Source organism: Rhinolophus hipposideros, assembly GCF_964194185.1.
Source record: "Rhinolophus hipposideros genome assembly, chromosome: 11".
Lineage (NCBI taxonomy): Eukaryota > Metazoa > Chordata > Mammalia > Chiroptera > Rhinolophidae > Rhinolophus > Rhinolophus hipposideros.
This window is the reverse complement of record NC_138057.1, coordinates 57,009,680-57,030,506: the sequence shown is the minus strand read 5'-3', so window position 1 is coordinate 57,030,506 and position 20,827 is coordinate 57,009,680. Positions and strand designations below refer to the sequence as shown.

Here is a 20,827-nt window from a genome sequence, read left to right as displayed (position 1 = left end):
TGCAACCACACATATTTGTGGAGTAATGGTAAACGGTAACTTGTTGCTATGTAGCCCCCAATGTACATTCTGCTACTGTGGCAGTAAAACTTTGATTAAAGAAACATCTTTCAGTTCCATTTTTATCGCCGAGGTTCCATTAAGGTTCCTCATCCGCAGCTCCTGGGGACAATTATATCCCCAACACTTTCTGAAGCTTCCCACAGCTGTGGAGCTAGGAGATGTTCTTTGTTTCAGTTAAAGTTAAACATAGGCTTCATTGTAACTTCAATCCAATACCATGGACAAGGGGATGTATTTTGAGTTGGCCATTTTACTTCCTAGGAGAGTAGAAGAAAGAAGCAATGGTCATTGGCACCAAGAAGGGAAGTTGACCTACTTACTGTGTGTCCACGCATGCCCCAGAAAACACCATCCATATAAAAATATATTTCGCGCCCAGTGATGAATCTTAGAGGTGTCTGGGAACATCTTCACTTTTAGATTTTGATGGGCCCTAGCCATGTCTTCCGCTGAGTTTAGATGCCCTTCCTTTGGATTGAATTCCAACAGCCCCATCTTTGGCTCTAAATGAGGAATGACTGAGCCTGGATGGGATAGAAAAGAACTGTTCTCTTTTCCAAGCTGTTTAGACAACACTGAGGGTCAGAAAGCTTTTCTTAAATGGATGTCTGTCCTGCACCTTTCCAAAAAGGATTTGAGGTGACTGAAAACAAGACTCGTTGTGTACACCTTAAACAGTTCCCTTTGAAACTCCTTCCTTGCTCAGCCAGGGCCGAGGCATAGCCTTCCTTTGGACCATCTCTGTGCCTAAGTCCAAAAGATGGCGAGAACACATGAAGGACAGGCAAGGCATCTGTGGGCATCTGGAGCCTAGTCCACAGCCAATTCATTGATACCGTCCAGGAACACCTCCTGAAATGATTCTTGCCTGAGCTCCCCCTGCGGTGGGAGTGAAACATGAATGTCTGGAGATAATAACTCCAATCACTGAGATCTATTACATGTGCTTCCTCTTCCTTTGATTGAATGTTAACCTACGGACTTTAAAGAGACCTTGACTCCCTTTTCCCCAGGAGTGCTAGATTTCTTACTTGCATTTTTTTATATCTACTTCTAAATAAGAAATAATGCCTGATCTCTGAAGAATATGATAGTAATCATAACAGAAAGAAATAAGAATTTCCACATACTAACTAATGAGCCCACCTGGCTCCAATACTTACTAGCTGTGTAACCTGGATCAAGTGACTTCAACGCTCTGAATCTCAATTTCCTCATCTGTTAATATGGGCTAATACTCCCCCATCTCAGAGTCATTATGAGTGATAAAATGTATTGCGAACAATAAATACAATGCCTCACACAAAAAAGTCACTCAGTTAATGTAACAGAAATGACCCTTCCCATTCAATTCAGAGGCACTCTGGCTTTGTTGTTGGATTAAGCAGTAATGAGGGAACTGGTAGATGAACCCATGGGAGAGCGGTCATGCTGTCCTATAAGACAGCATGTTTCCCCGGGTGCGCTCTCTGTACGTCAGTGAGATGTCAGCAAGGCCGAGTCAGCACCTAACTAGCTTGTACTGCCCTTGGTGTCCAGGTTTCTGTCCCCTAAACAAAAGCCAGCTGTCAGGCTTAGTGCTTCCTGTCCATTAATGAATCATTCTTCTCTTTTCTTCTCTTGGTCTTAAATATAGGAATGATCCAGAGAAACTAGACGCCTTCATCATGGACAAAGCCCTTCTGGATTATGAAGTGTCAATAGATGCTGACTGCAAACTTCTGACTGTGGGGAAGCCATTTGCCATAGAAGGTATTAATCAGTCATTCTTAATTCACTTGTACTCAGGATATGCTCATTTTGCCAACCTTGCAAGTCACACATACCAAAGTCAAGGCAAAATGCTATTCATCTTCCCTTGTTTTCATTTTCAACACATAAGCACTTAGCTATTAAGTTGCTGAAGTTAGGAATTTATTTTTCACCTACTCTACAGACATTTTTTTTTACCCAGCTGTTCAGAAAAACAACAACAAAAACCTTGTTACCCAAACGATGATGGGGGTGGTGGCATCATGTATTAAATGGGGAGTCCAATTTGAAGTTAATTTGTATTTTCTAATGGCCAAATCCTATAATGAATCTGACGCAAAAATTAGAATGATTGCAATTTACAACTGGAAGCAGACCCCAATATTGATCTAATCCAATCTACTCACTTTATACACAAGAAAGCCCAGAAACATTACATCACTTTTTCACAATCACACAATTAGATGATAATACTGAGATTAGACTCCAAATCTCATGGTTCTTAAATAAATGTTTTTCCACTAGTTGGAAAATAAGCAGGAAAAAATTCTCATTGTATAGTTTAATAACCTTTAAGAGTCCTAAACAAAACCTTGTTTGAGACCTCAGGTTTGCCTTTCTCCCCACTGGCAGCAAATTTTTGCTTCTAACTTAATCAACCAATCAATCAAACACCAGGATCAAAGAATTGCTTTGTCAGTAGCTCCTTTGATATTGGACAATAGTAGGTATATGGAGCTGATAGTTTGAACCAACAAATTTCATGTCTCCCCAATTCCCAGCTTCCCTTCTCTGACAGCACGCAAGTATGCTGGCTCTCAAGATAGCCGTGTTCTTGTCAGAAAACACTGACTTGAAACATCCCATGGGGGTGCCCAAGTTCTATTTCCCAGAAAACTGTACCTTCCTGTATGTTAACTAGTGTGTCAAGACTATTCTGATCCAATTTCCCAACCATGGCTGCTCTCTGTCTCCCTTAAACACATCAGCAAATTTTATACTTAAGTCTTTGCTTGTGTGACGAACGAGAATGTAACAGCTGTTTCTTTGTGCCTTCTCCTAAGAGAAATCAATCACTATAAGCAAAGTGACCTCTACCTGAACCAGGGACAGAACTCAGGAAGAGACAGATTTAGTAGTAGTGGTCGTCTATTAAGACTGCAGTCTAAGATAGCAAAGGCACAAAGACAAAAGAAAAAAGCTTGGAAGCCAAATGAACATTCATTAGGTAACCCCATTTTGATGTACCCCATTTCCATTTTAATGGAAAAATTCCCTTTTTTGTGGCATCTGGAGATATTCGAGGTTCCCTTCTGCCATTAGCAGCTAACAATGATGCTTCACTGTAACGGGCATAAGAATAAAGGACTCCATTTTTCTACCTTGGTATTCAGGAGACAGCCCTATCTTGTCAAAAGGGAGTGGTGAGATGGCTCGTTTGCCTCTGCTAGACCCCAGTGCCAGATGCCACACCATTTACTTCCCACTGGTTTCCTGTTTATATTTCCATCTGTGCTCCTAAGACTTAGTGTCTTGCAGTTCCCATCATCTCCGAACACCACATTGTTTTAAAAAGGGAATAATTACAGAATGGCCCATGGAAGAACTCTCCTTGCAAGAGAGCAAAAAGACTACAGCTTTGAACAGAGAGAACATTCTCCTCATTGTTGTTTCATTTCTAAAAAATACCATTGCTGGTTTATTCTGGGTGAGGTGCAAATCAGAACATTGAATTCAATACTGCCCATGCCAAGAAGTCTACAACCTAAAACCAGAACTTGGTAAAACACAAAAGGAGGTTACTTATAAGCCAGAAACAACAATGTCATAGAGATACTAGTAAAAGTCTTGATTGCTGCTTTAAAAAAAAAAAAAAAATCTTAATCTCAGAGATTTTTAGGGAATATTTCTCTCTTAATGAAATTTTTAAAAATATTATATGCTTTCCTTTAATAAAAATTAGATTTTTGGAACTTATGAAAATGTGGACTTTATTATTGACTTATTAGACTTTATAGGCATAGAAATATCATCAAAGCAATTTATGAACACTTCCTCCTCCTTATAGGAATGTTTCATATGTCCAGCTATATATCCTTTCATAAGACCTAGTAGATGCTAGGCATAGAACAGTTATATAAAATGATGTATTACCTAGTATATAATTCATTAGGTTAGATTTGAAATAAGTACGCAGTTCACTTACTAACGTAGTTAATCAAAAGCACCCTGCTAGTCTGCCTATCCTTTCCAAAGTGCTTAAACGATTTCAGGAACTTAGGAGGGAAAATGGAGTCCATTGATTCCTTCATGCTCAATATACATTCACTCTATACAGTATTGATGAAACACCAACTCAGTGTGACTACTGAATACCCCTCCCAACTTCACCATTCTGCATTTATTTAGGCTTAAAAGACAAAAGGTGAGGCAAATGAGAGACTGTGGCTCCACTGTGAGTTTGAAACCTTTTCATGAGTACTTAGCACAGCAAATCAAAACTATTAAGAATTCAATAGCATGTGGGAAGTCTTTGGCCATATTAAATACTCTATACTCCAGGGGCACAAAGACATATTGCGTGCTCTGGAAAAAAAGAAAGTGCTGAGATAAATGAATACATGTCCCAAATTTATGCATTAGAGTGAGCTTGACAATAAAGGTCAAATGAGAAGAAAGAATAATGGACCTGCACAATAATGATTTGTGACCTTTCTGCCAAAGACCTTTGCCTTTTTTTGAGTTTATTCTTTTACTTGCTTTTCACTAATTATTTAATACAATGCTTGGAGCACTAGCTGTGGAGCCTGAGTGTTTGGGTTAGAATAGAGTGGCTGTTACTGACTGTGCCACACTGGGCAAGTCACTTAATCTGTCCTTCAGGTTCCCTATCTGCATAGTGGGTTTACGAATAATACATCTACAATAGAGTTGTTATAAAAATGAAGTACAATAATACATGTAAATCATGTACAAGCACATAGTAAGTGCCCAATAAAGTATTGTTCAGTATATTGATTTAATAGATTGAGACCAATTCACTATAAAATTATCCCAGGATAGGTAGCCTTCATATAGCTCAGTTTCTCCCACACACTTCTCTCTACATTTTGATGTGCTAGAAGTAACGGAAACCCATTTTTAATGTCTCCTTTATAGTCAGGACTATTACAATATGTTCTTAACCATTGCCCCAGAGTAGCTACATATGGTATTCCAAGGACAGGCTGCAAAACTGAATTAGTCTTTCTTCTTGAAGACTTTTTTAATGCTACCCGAGATCTTATTTTCAAAATATCTATTTTCCAACCACATTTTAGGAAGTTTTTAGTGTATGAATTTCTAACTATATATTTGCTGGCCAAAATATATTTCCACCACTCTTGGCTGAGTAAAGCTGATTTATCCATGGGGAAAAGATCAGGATTCTATTCTGAAAATTGTTCTCTTGGGCTATTAAGCTGTATCCAATTTCCAGGGTGCCTGATGCCTTCATCTTTAGGGTTGAAGGATTCCATTCTGCTTCATCCATCAACCACAGAATAGTCACCCTCGTCTTTATTGCAGAGCCATGTTTCTAATGATAATGAAAGCAACTCAGGCTGCTAAGTTGAGTCAGCAATTTAAAAATAAGAATTCTTTGACCAATGAACACAATCAAATTTGAAAAGCAACTGATAAAGAGATGGATAGAAATGAAAGCTTCAAGGATTTACTATTTTATATCTGAGTAAAATGTATTTTTATTTTTTTTAACAAATGCCTATTCTCATCACCACATAATTTTTTTATTTCTCCCTTTGTTCCACATGCACAGTTTATTTTAATTAGCTAATGATTATTATTAATGTTAAAAATCATTAAAATGTCAATACTCAATATATGCATTAAAATAGAAATTTAAAAAGGACAGTAATCTATTTTTAGCAGTCAATTACAAATTGAAGTTGACATGATGGAGTGGAGTGATTTAATATTTATTATTCCTATGTAGCAATTTTTTTATAAATGTTCCTGCAACTTCAACATAGCTTTTTCCCTAAGGCAATTTTAATACTTTTGTTGTAGTGCCAAAATTCTATTCTTAGAATATGTAGATTTTTCATAAGTATTAATTTCAGATTTTTAAACTTTCTTATCATGTATTTTTGTCTTATCTGCCCAAAATACCACTCTCAAGAATCAATCGAAGGTGTCTTCTCTCATCCTCTTATCCGGTAGCAATCTGTCATTCCTCTGAAATCCACAGAGTTTTATCCATCCTCCTCATTGCATCCTAATCATTATATTTTTACTTTTATTGAATTTATGCCTCACCTATCTTTTATCCCAAGGAAAGTCCTGTAACTTCCCACCGTGCTGTGTGGTTATTTATGGATGTCTCATCTCCCCTGTGCCACTGTGAGCTTCTTATGGATAAAATTGGAGTTTGATTTAACTTGGTAACCTCCCTGGCACTTAGCAGGTGTCTGGTACAGAATAAGCATTTAATACATGTTTGTGGAATTAATGAATAGATGAATAAGTGAGCAACAAATGCCTATCAGGTGAAAAATGAAAATACGTCTGCCTTTATTACACTAATGTGGGCTGAAATAATTTAAGAGGATTTTTAGGAGGAACAATATAGTTAGGGAACATCCTTGCTCGTTAATTTCTTCATGTACATATGGTATGTGTGTGTATACAGTTAGGGCTGTACTTACACTATATTTATACAACTTAATGAAAAGTTGTGTAAACACAATCTGCCCATGAATAATACATATTTGTGTCTGCTGCTGAAAACAAGCCACCAGTTTAAATGATTGTGGTTTTTTTCACTTAATTGCCTGGTTTGGGAGAATTACATCAATATGACCATAGTGCTAGGGCCTGCAATGCAGGGGTGAACCTAAGTCAAGTATCCCCTTGACTTGGTTACATGCTACACTACATACGGTGGAACGAGCATTGGCTTCAGACTCCAACAGACCTACTTTCAAATGCTAGCTTTGCCAACTTTGAGCTGTGTGACCGTGGGTAGTTTCCTTATTCCGTCTTTAACACTGTGATACTTAATTCTATGTGGGTTCATATAGGGATTAGACACATGTGGAATAGTGTCTGGCACACAGTAGGGCTCAGTATGACTAACTCTTATTATTAGAATCCCAGAGCGACTTAACTGAACTATATGCCACAGTCTAGTACACAGTCTTGGTCTAATGCATGAGCTACAAAATGGGCTACGGTATGTAAAAAGTTATCATACAGCAGGACTGGGTATATAGCCCTTGATGAATATTAGAAGTTACTGTTTTTGTTGTTGTTGAAAACTGTTGTTTCAGCGGCTGAATATTATTGTATCTTTTACAATATTTTATAATACAATAGTTTGTGTTGTATTGTAAAAAAATATATAATAACATTGAGAAAAGCTGACCTAATGATCCTGACCATCAACCCATTTCCACCAGTTCCAAGTCCTCCTACTCTCTGTTCGCATATGCCCCAGTTCTTCTCCCTCACGGCAGTTATCTCATTGTAATGAAATAATCATGCACTGCATTGTTTAATATCTGTCTTCCTAATAGAGTGAACACACGGCGACAACAGCAACCATATCTTCCTTGCTCGCTGTTAAATCCCGACCACTGAACACAGTGCCTATTCACTCAGTGTATTTGTTGAAAGAATGAATGAATGAGTGAGTGAATGTGTGAGTGAATCAGTAAGTCAGTGAATATTATTGTACACATGCCTAGGATTGAGCCTGGCACGTAAATAAGTACTGAATGAATGTATGTGCAAGTGAACTGTCAATAGCACTCATTATAATAAATATTTCTAAAGAAAACTGCTTCCTTCCTTATAGTTACTCATTACAAAAAATGTTATTTAATGATAACATCAGGAAAAGAACAGGCTGCCCATGTAAAGCCTTTTGTTGTCAGTCTTGCCTTTCAAACCAAAACTATTAGGCACAAAATAGGCACTCAACATAGCTTTTTGTATGGAAAATTCTAATCATGCTCTTGACATTGTCATAATTTCCTTGACTTGCCATTATTATGGAACAAACAAAATTATCAGGGAAAAGAAAACATACAGCTCTTTAAAACTCAAACATTTTTTTCTGAATTATTTATGAAGGAATTCTTTTATTGGTTATACGCACATCTCAGGCCTTATCTTTTTTTAAAGAAGGATTTCTGTAATTTATGTATCTGCAATAAGAAAGGAACAAAAACTAATGTCCTTGGAAATAAATTGTAAGATACAATAATTATATCAGGTATTTGTTTCCAGTAAATATCTTTGTAATTGTGACAGCCCTTTAGTTTTTCTCTGTAAAAAAGGAAGTAACTGTATTTTTAATTTATCTTTCTCAATCATCTTGAGGGCAAAGCATCTTTTTTTTACTCTGCTATCCAATAGCTAAAGATAAAATATAGGTAATTAGCTCTTTCACATGGCTCATCAAAGAGATTAACAACGCAGTAACAGTTTGGAAAGCAAATAAAGCCACACAGAGTGGGGATATAGGATCCAACCTCATTAATAAAACTGACAACAAATTACATCCACCTTTATGTTCCTCCTGACACTTGTCTTGAGTAACTACTATCCTGGAGTTTTGCTTTATCATTTCCTTGATTTTTTTCTAAATATATTTGAATCACATACATATGAATTCCTAAAAATACATTGTTTTGTTTTTAATGTTTCTATATTTACACAACGGATTCATGCGGTAATCTTCTGGGACTGACCTTTTTCACTCAATATATTGCCAAAAGTCATCCATATTATTGCTATGTACTTCTAGTTCGTATATTTCACACTATATAATATTCCAATTGTGTAAATATTCCACAATTTATTTACCCATTCTCTTGTTAAAGAACATTTGGGTTGTTTCCAATTTTTGCTATTATGAACAGTGGCTCTAAGAATATTCTCATATATATCTCCTTGTGTGCTTGTGGAAGAATTCTTTGGGAATGTACTTAGAATCACTGGTCTTAGAGAGTATAAATGTTCAACTATACGAAATAATAGCAAACTCTTTTCCAAGTGGTTATATCAATTTGCATGACCACAAGCAATATGTAAGTGATCTTACTGATCCACATCTTCTCTAACACTTGGTATTACCAGACTCATTTATTTTTTCTTTGATAATTGAAGTTAGTAGTTACAAGTTCTTTGCTGATATTTTAGATTCTCATGTTATATTATATGCTCAGATGGTCTTATTGTATTTGTTAGAATAAACAAAATAAAAGCATAAGTGTGTCATGCATGACCAATGATGAGAATATGTCATAAACCAAAGATTATGATTAGCCCACTTTTGTGTATTTAAGGTCCAGAAGAGGGGTTCTAGGAGACGTGGATAAGGAATCCTGGCCCTGGTAAAGACCTCAAAGATGGCTTCTAAGAAATATCTTGAAAGGAAGGGCAGAAGGCCTTGGAATACAATGTGTCAGTTGTATACTATGCACAGCCCATTCCTCTCCTTTCCAGACTCATCTACTCGGAGAGGCAGCAGACCTAAGATAACCATAGCTTGGATATATTTGAGTCCTTGAAGGCATGATGGTGACAGTTCACCATCCCTTTGTTACTGGGCCTGCTGGCAATATCACACAAGTCATAGCAGCAACCTCTTAAGAAACTCGCAGGTGAAAAACTCATCTGAGATGGTATTTTTCTCCTAGGTTACGGCATTGGTCTCCCACCCAACTCTCCACTGACCTCCAATATATCCGAGCTGATCAGTCAATACAAGTCACATGGGTTTATGGATGTGCTGCATGACAAGTGGTACAAAGTGGTTCCCTGTGGCAAGAGAAGTTTTGCTGTCACTGAGGTAAGGGAAAACCACTGATAACATTGACACTGTATGGCTTCACCTTGAAGAATATGAGGAAGTGCTGATCTCTGTGCCTTGTGGTCAATAATCCAAACTATTGCGTCCACTAGCACTCACCATGATATTTGGATTACTCCTAATTTCATTTGAACAATGCTCCTTCCTATAGGAATTTGTAGTGAGATGTGTTTGTCTTGGATTTAGAGGTGATGCTATTTTGATGAGTAAATGTCTGAATTTCTACTTTTCCCCTGTGTGCTCTATCCAGAAATGCAGAAGAGATGCTGTTCTGAATTATAGCAATAGAATCTGAAAATGGCAATTACAGTGCTGATCATGATGTAGACTTTAAATATCCTTCAAGGTCTAATCAGAGCTAACTTCCAGGGATCCAGTGACGAATCCTTTGTGGGTTTAGAAAAATAGAAATAACTTAACCTATAATTCTTAGATTACAGAATCATAGTATGTTTTTGTTTTTGTTTTAACTGAAAACAACCAATTCCCTTCCTTTACAGATGGGAAACTAATACCGAGAGATCCTAAGTGATTGGTCAAGGCGCACAACTAGTTAGAATCTACTTCTTTCTGTTGCAATGCTCTTCCTTTACGATGCAATTATAAAGAAACCTGCAAAGTGAGCCAAAAATTAGATGATTAAGATAGGAGACTAAAAGGTATAACAAAGCCACAGAGCCTGGGTATTTAAAAGAGAAGCCAAATAAACCAGTACAAGGTCAGCCTGACATTTAAAAGAAAAACACCTAAAGCCAACAATGATGGCTTCAAATAGCTTATATTTGTCAGCAACTCCCAAATATGTATTTCAACACAGACTCCTCCTGAGTTCCAGAACCATATATCTAATTTCCAATTTGACATCTCCACTTGAATATCCCACAGACATCTCACATTTAACTTGTCAAAAACTGAACTCTTGATCTTCCCTCCTAAATCTACTCTTACCCCTGTGCTTCACATGTTGGTAATGGCACCACTGTTCATCCAGTTACTCATTCCAGAAACTGGCAGGAATCCTTAATGCCTCCCGTGTCTCACCTTCTACATCCATCACTAAGCCGTATATTTTCACTCTATAAAATATGTCTCAAATATGCCCATTTATTGCCATCTCCACTGTCATCGCTTTAGTCCAAGCCATTATCCCTCACCTGGACCACTGTAAAAGTCTTCTAACTGGTCTCTCTGTTTTCATCCCTGCCTTTCTTTGTTTTCTGCATGGTAGATCCCTCTTCTGCTTAGAAGCCTGCAGTGGCCTCCCATGTTAATTGGGGCATAATCTGAAATACTGAACATGGCCTACAGTACCCTGTGGGATGTGACCCTGCCTACTTCTCCAGCCTCATCTCATGCCACTTTCCTCCTGTCTCACTATAGCTCCACCAGAATGGTCATTTTACACAGATCTAACCCAGTGGCTTCCCTGCCTTAGGGGTATCTGCATACACTATTGCTTCCTCCTCTTCAAATACTCTTTCCCTGACACTTACCCAGCTAATGCCTTCTTCGTTATAAACTCCCAGCTGAAATCGCCTTTCTTCAGAGTCTGTCATTGTCCTTGATCCAATCTGAATCATATCTCCCTTTAAAATCTTATATCTCACATTATTTCATAGCACTTATCATAATTTATATTTTTTTTCTATTTGTCAACATATATTCAATCAGATTATTATTTGTTAGTATATTTCTCCTTCATCAGACTGTAAGACTTCTGGGGGTAAAGACTTTGTTTACTAGCATATTCTCAATGCCTGGTACAGAGTAGGACCCTACTAAGTAATTGTGGCATAAATGAGTCAGACAAACTGGAGAACATACCTGAGAAGAAGTTGGGAAGCAGAAGGTAAGAACAGAAGGCAAGAACAATATTAGTAGTGTACTGATTTGAATAGTGTTCACTCCAAAATTCATGTCTACCCAGAACTTCAGAACGTGACCTTATTTGGAAATAGTCTTTTCAGAGGTAATTATTTAAGATGAGGCTACACTGGGTTAGGGACTGGTGTCCTTATAAAAAGGCCATGTGTAGAGACATAGAGGGAAAAAGCCCATGTAATGACATAGGCAGGGACTGAAGTAATGTAGCCACAAGCCAAGGAATACTAAGGATTGGCAGCAACCATCGGAAGCTAAAAGAAAATCGTGCAACAGATTCTGCCTCTGAGTTTTCGGAAGGAATCAACCCTGCTGACACCTTGATTTCAGACTTTTGACTTTGAAATGTGAGAGAAAAATTTTCTGTTGTTTTAAGCCACACAGTGGTAATTTGTTACAGAAGTTTTAGGAACCTAATACAGGTAGATGATAGGTAGATAGATGATAGATAGATAGATAGATAGATAGATAGATAGATAGATAGATAGATAGATAGATAGATAGACAGATAGATAGATGATAGATAGACAGAAATAGAAGATGATTCTGATAACATCATGTGTGTAGAGATAGGAGGGCCACCACCCCCCAGCCTCGGGGAATGTCATGAACACACATGGAGCTATTCTTCTTCAGGGATGGTGGTCTGCACTGTGGTGGATCCTGGCCTCAGCAATAGCAAACTGATTTACAGTGATGCTCACCTGGGTGCATTTAAACAGCAGCACACATCCTGTGCACTGACTGGCACGTTTGTCTTGAAGAGCCTAAGTCAGAATTTCAGGATGTCACCCTCACAGAACCTAAAGGTAGAATGGAATTAAATGAAACCAAACTTCAGCTCATTGGCTGAACCTCATTTCCTCTGTGAAGACCCTCTGATTGCTGGATCTCCCTTTGATCAATCCATGAGTTTCCATCTGTCCCCCCCCCTTTTTTTTTTTTTGGTTTTCTCCCGGAAAAGGTCTGAAGAAGGAAGCATGCCTGTTAATGCTTTGTTTGTCATTCCTTTTGCTTCAAATATCATGCATTGCTGGGCTGTGTTAGCACAGAGAAACAGGACTGGCTTTGAAATCAGATAAGCCATATTGGAAGCCTGCCTCTACCATCAACATACCTTGGGCAAGTTACTAACCTGCCTCAGTCACAGCTTCTTCAGCTCCTCAGTGGCTCTGTTGAAGAATCAATAAAATGGTTGTTTAATGACTATGTCCCACCTCCTTCCCCTCTCCCCAGGGCAGGGGTACGGGGCACGGTGCAACAGAAGCAGGTATATTCCAAAGGGTACCCCCACCCAACCAGTTCGTTTGAGGAAAACGGTCTTCTGTTTATTTCTGACCCTACTTCCCAATTGCCAGGTACAGTCCCCGTCTATGTCTGTTGCCACAGAGTAATTAACATCGTTTCACACCAAAAAAAAGATTCTATGTTGGCTAAGGAAAACGTGAAAGGTGCTTCCCCCTCCCCCATTTTTGGCAGTTGGGCATTAATACTTGGTCCCCTGTGAAAACCTTGATTTATTCACCTCTCATCTGTCGGCTACCCCAGAACTGTCTAGCTGCAGTTTCTCTGGAGAATAAACTCATTTTGTTTGAATTCCAGGGCTTTATCTGCTCCCCAGAGTCACCCAGGAAATTGCAGGGCCAATTCTGCAGACTAGACTCCGGCAATCTTCAGAGAGGAATTTTAAATTGACCTCAGATGTTTCCATGATCCTCCCAGGACAACTGTGCCTCTGCCCACAATAGACTCATTGTAGATCAATCAATTCCACTGGGGAAAATGTATGGCAGGCTTTAAATTTCCTTCATTTTCTTTGACTCAAAAAAAAAAAAATTAATATTTTTTTTCAAGTCACTGAGTGAATTGAAAAGCTCCAGGACAATTCTGTGAAATCTGTTATTCACAAATCAGGAAAAGGAAGGCAGCAGATTACAGTTTAGCAAACCTCCAAAATTCTTCAAGGAATTATTAAGATATATGGTGATACCTCTTTTTGAAAGTCTAAATAATTAATTGAATAAGGCATCTTTTAACCAACTGGAAATAGTCAAGAAGAGTAAACAGTGGTCTTGGCAAGGAATAGATACACACTCAAGTAGTCTGAGGACAATTCTCAAGAAACTATTTGCAAAAAATATGGTTTAAGGAAACCAACAAAAATAGTACAATCTCCCAGGGCAGGTAAAGTGAAGGAGCCATTACCACACCTAGGCTCGAAGGGAAAAATGGAGAGCACTATTCCTAGAACCCAGCGGGAAACAGGCAAGGGCTTTCTAACAGGAGCCATAGCCTTTGGTTAAGGACAATCCACAGTGACCTGGCTGAGAGAGAGCCCGGGAATAAAAACCTGACCAGCTCAGTCGCCTCCTGCCTTCCCAGCTTCCACCACTGCCTTAGGTCAAGGAAGCCATTGATGGGATCCATAAAGGAACTTCCCAGGGCACAAAGCAGAATGGAGAAAGGTGGAGAGTACATCTGGAAAAGCAACAGAATGTTCTGCATGGCCCCTTGTGGTAGATGAAGGTGAGGCTGGGGCCAGCTAGAGGAAAGTGCCCACAGCCTGACCACCTGAGAATGTGCAGCTTCTGCATCCACAGACAGAGGTCCAGCATGCAGGAGAGAGACCATGCCTTGCACAGGTCAGAAGGGAGAAAGAAATACAACCAACCCCACTGAACGACCCTGGTCTTGGGAATCAGACCACCCTGGCTACCATTACTGTGAGGAGGCAGCTCTGAACCCCAGTTTAATTCATATCTTGTTGTGTTATTACATGGTTTTCTGTCTCTGAATGCAGGGGCCTCACATTGTTATTGAGTGGCGAGAGAAACAAATACTCACTAAGCAAGAGATCAAATGTTGTTATGAAAGGAAATCTATCTCAGGAATCCAGAGAGCTCTATTACATTGGGTAGGGAATAGGAGAAGTAAATTTTGATACAGTCTAAAAGGATATCATTACACTTTTCAGTGTTTGTTTTTTTTTAATCACCAAGGGAAGTACACAATAGGAAACTTTGCCCCATTCCATCCCTAAACTCATCCTCAACTCGACCTTCGTCCCATCCCTGAACTTACTTTATCCTTCACCTCACCCCATTCTTAGCCACCAACCCCAACCTGACTTTTAATCCACTCTTGACCCTTCCCATTTTTGGTTTCCCCAGTCCCAAACTTTATCCAGTAAGGGATGGGGCACAGGGCAAGGATGAAGCAAAGATGTATGTTAAGTTCATTATTAAGTAATTTTTAAAAGCTGAAGTTTAAATGGTTCGTTTCTAGGAGCACTGTAGAGATACAAATGTAAAAATACCCATGGTGTCAAAATATCCACATCAAAAAGGTGCATGAAAACACCATGAATATAAATTACTTAACCTCTCTGACTTTCCTTCCCTGCAAAATAAACAGAGCAATATTTGAGGTTTTTGACGTGGCGTAAGGAACAGAGATAATGTAAGTAAAAGTGCTGTACACGTAGTAGGCACTAAATGGATGGCAGTTATAATATTCGTCCCTACCGTGTCACGTACCAACTGAGTGACCTTCGGCAAATTACTTAAACTTACTTCCTCACCTTAAGATTGAGCCCTGCCGCATATCCTGCTTAGAGAGTGCTGTGGTTTCTCAAGCAGGTTCATTGAGAGGATCCTGACCTAACTAGCTAAAGATATTGATCCTGGGACACAGAAAAGGACAGTGAACAAACTGGCCTCTAGTCAGGGCTCTTCATCCTGACCACGGCCCCAATCCATCAAAATGGGCATCTAGTATGAAACCTGTTAATATTTGTTCACTGAGAAAACAAGAGTTTTCTCATGGCAGATCCATTCTTCCCTCTGTTAATTATTTTTTTGGCGGGGGGAGTAAGGAATGGTTAGTCAACTATACATTGAAATCCAAAGAGATCACACAAGCCACATCAAGAAGCTTCAATGCCGGTCAATTTTCTGTCCAGTTTATTTTTAAAAACCCAAAGGGGGTGGGGGAAGGGTGACTTTTAACGCAGTCTTTTCGGCTCTTGACAACTGGGTCACATCTCAACATCTTCCTGCCCCCTCTCATTCCTATCCTTTCCTTTTTTCAATTTAAAATGTCACTGCTATTCAATCTGATGAAACTTATGGTGAGGCAAGGAAAGTTAATGACTGTAGATTGCTTTAAATTGAAAACCCGTGTATGTCGAGAGCCACCTTGACAGCTGAGTGCTTCCCTTGGAATAGCCTAAGTAATTAAGTTTAATATTTAAGCCAGGCATAAGGTCAGATGCACTCTATCCAGGGAGTGCTTTCTGGAAACCTGAAGAAGCACAAAGCCGTTCATGTGTCCTTTTACGATGTGGCATGGAATTGCACTGAAGAAAGGGAGACCAGTCTCAGAAAGCCCTCACCTTTTACTCTGCTACCAGACAAAGTCATTCATTCATTCATCACTCACTGAACATGTACTGAACTCCTATGTGCCCTCCCCATGCCAGGTGCACACCGATGATGGAGAGATGCATACAGAGCTCACAGGCAGGGAGAGACATGTGAACAAACCCCCTCCACATGCCACCACAGGGCCAACAGAAGAGACAAGGTAGAACAGTGACACAGGAAAGCTCATGATTCACTCATAGAAGAGCAAAAAGGTATGAGAGAAGGCTTCCTGGAGGAGGTAACCCTCATAGAGGGGCATACCCTCAGCTAAAGCATAAACAAGACACTGAAGCATGAATTTATAAGCAATGCAATTTGGCCCCACGCTCTAGAGACACCATGCATGACCATGCTGGATGGACAGGACTCCGTGCCCTCTTATTGGTGCCCTCATCAAGGATTCTAAAATTATGGATGGCCACCTTCCCTGGCCCACTTCTGATGCAGCCACAAGAACGAGAACCAGGAGAAAATTATATGCCTTTAACTTTTCCTGTGTTCTGGCTTGTAGCCAGTCCCCCTATACCTCTGCAAGAGCAAGGACGTCTTTTCTAGTCTCTGTAGGGAAGGGAGTCTAGGATAACTGAAAAAACTTCAGCTTTGGAAGTGGGCGTACAAGGGTTTGACTCCTGTTTCCATCATTTGTGTCTATGCAAGCCATGCAACTTCTAAAACTTCAGATTTTCACCCCAAACTGGCGGTAATAAGAGTGCTTTGTAAGTACAGAAATACGTTTAATGAGCTAGTTTGTGGAGAACACCTAGTTTAACAAATGTTCTCTCTTTCTTCCCTAAGTTTAGGGCTATGTGCACAGAAGAAAAAGTATTTGGTAAATAATAAGCATATACAAGAAGTTAGAATTGGTGCACCCTTCCTCATGGACCATCTGCTAAAAAGCAGCAGCCTTTTATAATTACAAGTATCTTAGAATTCAAACCTAAATTTTTTTATTGTTTATTACTTATATATGTTATGCAACTGAAGACTTTTTTTGCAGGACTTGAGTAATACATGATTCTGGAATTTTCTATTTTGCAAAGTGCTGGATTAGCCAGCTCTTATGGTATCCTGTTATTCTTTTCTTCCAACTCAGCTTTGAGGTGTGAGTGGGAAATCATGAAGATGTCTTATACAAGCCATAAGCTGCACTTAAAACAGATCGTTAAAGAAACAACACTTAACTGTTTTCTTTAAATGTGGTCAATGGTATTTCAAGTTGCGTTGCAGTGTAGGTAGGCTGGAGACCAACAATTCTCCAGTCTTGTTTTTCCCCTCCTTCCATATCATCATAAAGCCAGGGCTGCTTCTCTGTTGCTCTCAGATTACAGTAAATGACAGAAGTTTGAATTCTAATGAAAACTAATTCCAGCAAGTACCCCTCCTCCCCCCACCGTCACCCTTGCTAATGACCACGTAAACAGATCTCATGGAATAAAGGTCTCCTCTTTTATATATGAGAGATGCTTGAGCACATATTATACCCGAGACCACATACTGTTAATAGTTCTTGCTTTTCCCCTGGTAAAATTCAACGAATTCATGAATATTTATGAATGTTATTTACGATGCAACTAAAGGGTATGAACAGTGCTCAAACTGATTAGGACTATTGTAAAAGCGTCTTTCTTCCATTTTTTTTTAGATTTCCATACACTGAAATCCGTGGGGGATCACAGGAAACAGGACTCCTCCCTAGTTATTCCCTTTACTAAGTAGTTGCCTTCAGGTCCTGTAGATTCTTCCCTTGAAGTAAACAGACAGTGTGGGAATGTGTGAAGATTGCCATCTAGTGGCTATGGTATGAGACGTCACAAAATGTCAGAAAAGCCATCTTTTTTTGCTCCTCATAAAGGGCATTAACCAAGCCTAAGGATGTGAGAAATTGCCCTGACATTTCCTCTGTCGTACTCAAGGCTTCTGAAGACAATTCCTACCCATGCAGCTGTGACAGCTGGTGGAATCTCAGCACATGGTTGAGAAGGCAGCATTGTGGGGGAGCCCTCAGTGCCTTACATGTGTTCAACCCTTTACATGTCGAAACACAATTGAATAAAGTATGTCCTGTATGGAAAGATTGAATAAACACTGCCCTTTGTTCAGTGTCTAGGGCATGGTCAAACCATCTCTTCACTTTATCTAATACCACGCTCTCCCTTGACCTCCCTGTCCCAGCCACACTGGCCTTCTTTAAGTTCTTCCTGCTTACTGTGCTCCTCCTGCCCCAGTGCCTTTGCATTTGGAGTTCCTTCTTCCTGGCACACTCATCCCTGCCCAGCACATCCAGTTAACGTCTTCGCCGCCTCCTTGAGATTTCAGCTCAATCACCACTTCCCCAATAAAAGTTTTGTGAATCTCTCTGACTGGATCAAATTCCTCCTCGCCAAGCTCGCATCTGTAACACAGGTGTTCCTTTAACATTTATAGGCATGTAGTTAATGTGCATCTTCCCTACATAAGTTCCATGAGGACCGAGACAGCTGGGAAAGTGTCTGCTTTAGATCACTATTGTATCCCTCCCACATATTAGATGCTCAATAAATATTTACGGAGAAAATAAATAGTTGAATATATCGCATGCATCTATATGAATTTTCCAGATGAGCCTAAAGTAAGCAATAATGATAACAGTACCTACTATGCTAAGCATTGAGTCTATTTCTTATGTGTTCTATCCCATTCAATCCTATAAATGATGCTATGAGTTAGCATTTGTATTTTCATTTTACAGATGAGCAGTGACTCAGACAAGTAACTTTGCCCAAGATCATCGTTATTAAATAGAATAACTATGATTGGAAATCACATGCTCCAAAGCTCGTATTAGAAACCATCTCAGAATTACAAAGAAAATCAAGCATATTACTTTTGATCCTTTTGAATATACAAGATAAATATAAAAGACTTAGCAAATAAATCCTCAAAGCCATACTTCTTAGTAAACTGTAGATTTCTCAATGGCAAAACTGTATATTTTTCAAGGGACTGTGTTTTGTTCACCACAGAAAACTCCATTACCTGGCACAGGTCCTGGCACAGAGGAGATGCTCAATATATTTTTGTTAAGTGGATTTAAATTGGAAACCAGGTTGGTCACATCTAAAGAAGATAAAACACAGATAGCTAGAGTCAAATTTTTGCTTTAGAAAAAGCCAATAAAGGAGAAGGAAAGGGAAAGTTAAGGAGACGGGATATAAATGCACCTACTGTGTGCTGGCCTGCTATTTTAGATACTATTTTAGCACCTACTGTGTGCTGCTATAGTATTTAGATACCATAGTATAGCATTTAGATACTATAATAGCACCTACTATTGAGCACCTACTGTGTGCTGGCCTGCTATTTTAGATACTATTTTAAATTATTACTTTAGGTATAATCCCACTTAAACCTACAATAACTGTATGACACTATTATATTATTCCTGCTTTGCAGATGAGAAATCTGATACTCAAGAAAGGTTTTAGGGGCGGCGGGATGGCTCAGTTGGTTAGAGCGTACGTTCTGAACAACAGGGTTGCCAGTTCGATTCCCACACGGGCCAGTGAGCTGCACCCTCCACCACTAGATTGCAGACACCAAGCTGCCGCTGAGCTTCCGGAGGGGTGGCCGGAAAGCTCAGTTGGTTAGAACGCAAGCTCTCAACAACAAGGTTGCTGGTTCAGTTCCCACATGGGATGGTGGGCTGAGCCCCCTGCAAGTAGAGATTGAAAATGGAGGCTGGACTTGGAGCTGAGTTGCGCCCTCCCCAACTAGATTGTAGGACAATGACTTGGAGCTGATGGGCCCTGGAGAAGCACGTTGTCCCCCGATATTCCCCGATAAAATTTAAAAAAGAAAGAAAGAAAGAAAGGTTTTAAACTCAGGGCTGTGGTTCCACAGTGTATATGGTAACTAACCTCAATACAGATAGATGTTAAATACAGTGACTGGCAACATCATAGGAAGGGGAGGATTTCCAGCTAGAGGTCAAGGATCACCTGTACAGCTCCCAGAATAGCCTTATATGAGCCTCAGGTCTCCTCACTTACATTTCTTTTGGTTTTATTTTCCCATGTCCGTTATTTTTGCAAGTGATCATCTCAAGAGTTCTTCATCTGGAAACTGTTGAGAAAGAAAAAAAATGACGTGTTGAAATGGAAGTGCCATCAGACTCCTGATTTGTTCCAAAACAATCTGTCAACCCTTTTAATTTTCTTACTACAGTGAGTGTCCTACTCTCCAGATCCCTACACAGTTTTAAACGGAAAGAGTAACAAATACAGTTTTCCATAGAAATGACTAAGAATAACGGTCAGAGTAAATGGAAACAATGGCATTAAATCCCATGATAATGTTGAACTACAAAGTTTATGAAATGTGGGCGGCCTCTTCGCTCAGTTTATTAGAGGGCGGTGCTCTTAACAAGGTTGCAGGTTCGATCTCCACGTGTGCCATTGTGAGCTGTGCCCTCCACAACTAGATTGACTTGGAGCTGATGGGTCCTGGAAAAACACACTAAAATAAATAAAAGATTTTAAAAAAAGAAAAAGACTTTAAAAAGTTTGTGAAATGAGCGACTCAAGTTCACATTGACTAAAACTTCCGATGAAGTGTAGCATTACATCCTCTATAAGGCAGGAGTAAAGCAATTCTGGTTGCACCCTTGAATTATTTCAGTGAAGTGGTACCATCTTCCCGGTATTGTCTGTTCAACCATTAAATTAGTTAACTCTTGTGACAATATTTCTCCTCTTACGTAACATTTCTATATGCACTCCCTCATCTCACTCTTACAATAACCACACACAGTAGATAAGGCAGGTAGAATTATCAGCTTTTACAAATGAGG

General features: G+C 39.3%; 1 protein-coding gene across 1 annotated transcript in view; it reads left to right on the top strand.

Moving 5' to 3' along the window:
- The window catches only part of GRIN3A (glutamate ionotropic receptor NMDA type subunit 3A), a 141,219-nt gene that overhangs the window by 97,114 nt on the left and 23,278 nt on the right, over positions 1-20,827 (top strand). Inside the window, exons 5-6 of the mRNA XM_081067844.1 lie at positions 1,700-1,815; positions 9,522-9,673. Of these exons, the coding sequence (XP_080923970.1) occupies positions 1,700-1,815; positions 9,522-9,673 (268 nt within the window). The remainder of the gene's footprint in view (positions 1-1,699; positions 1,816-9,521; positions 9,674-20,827) is intronic.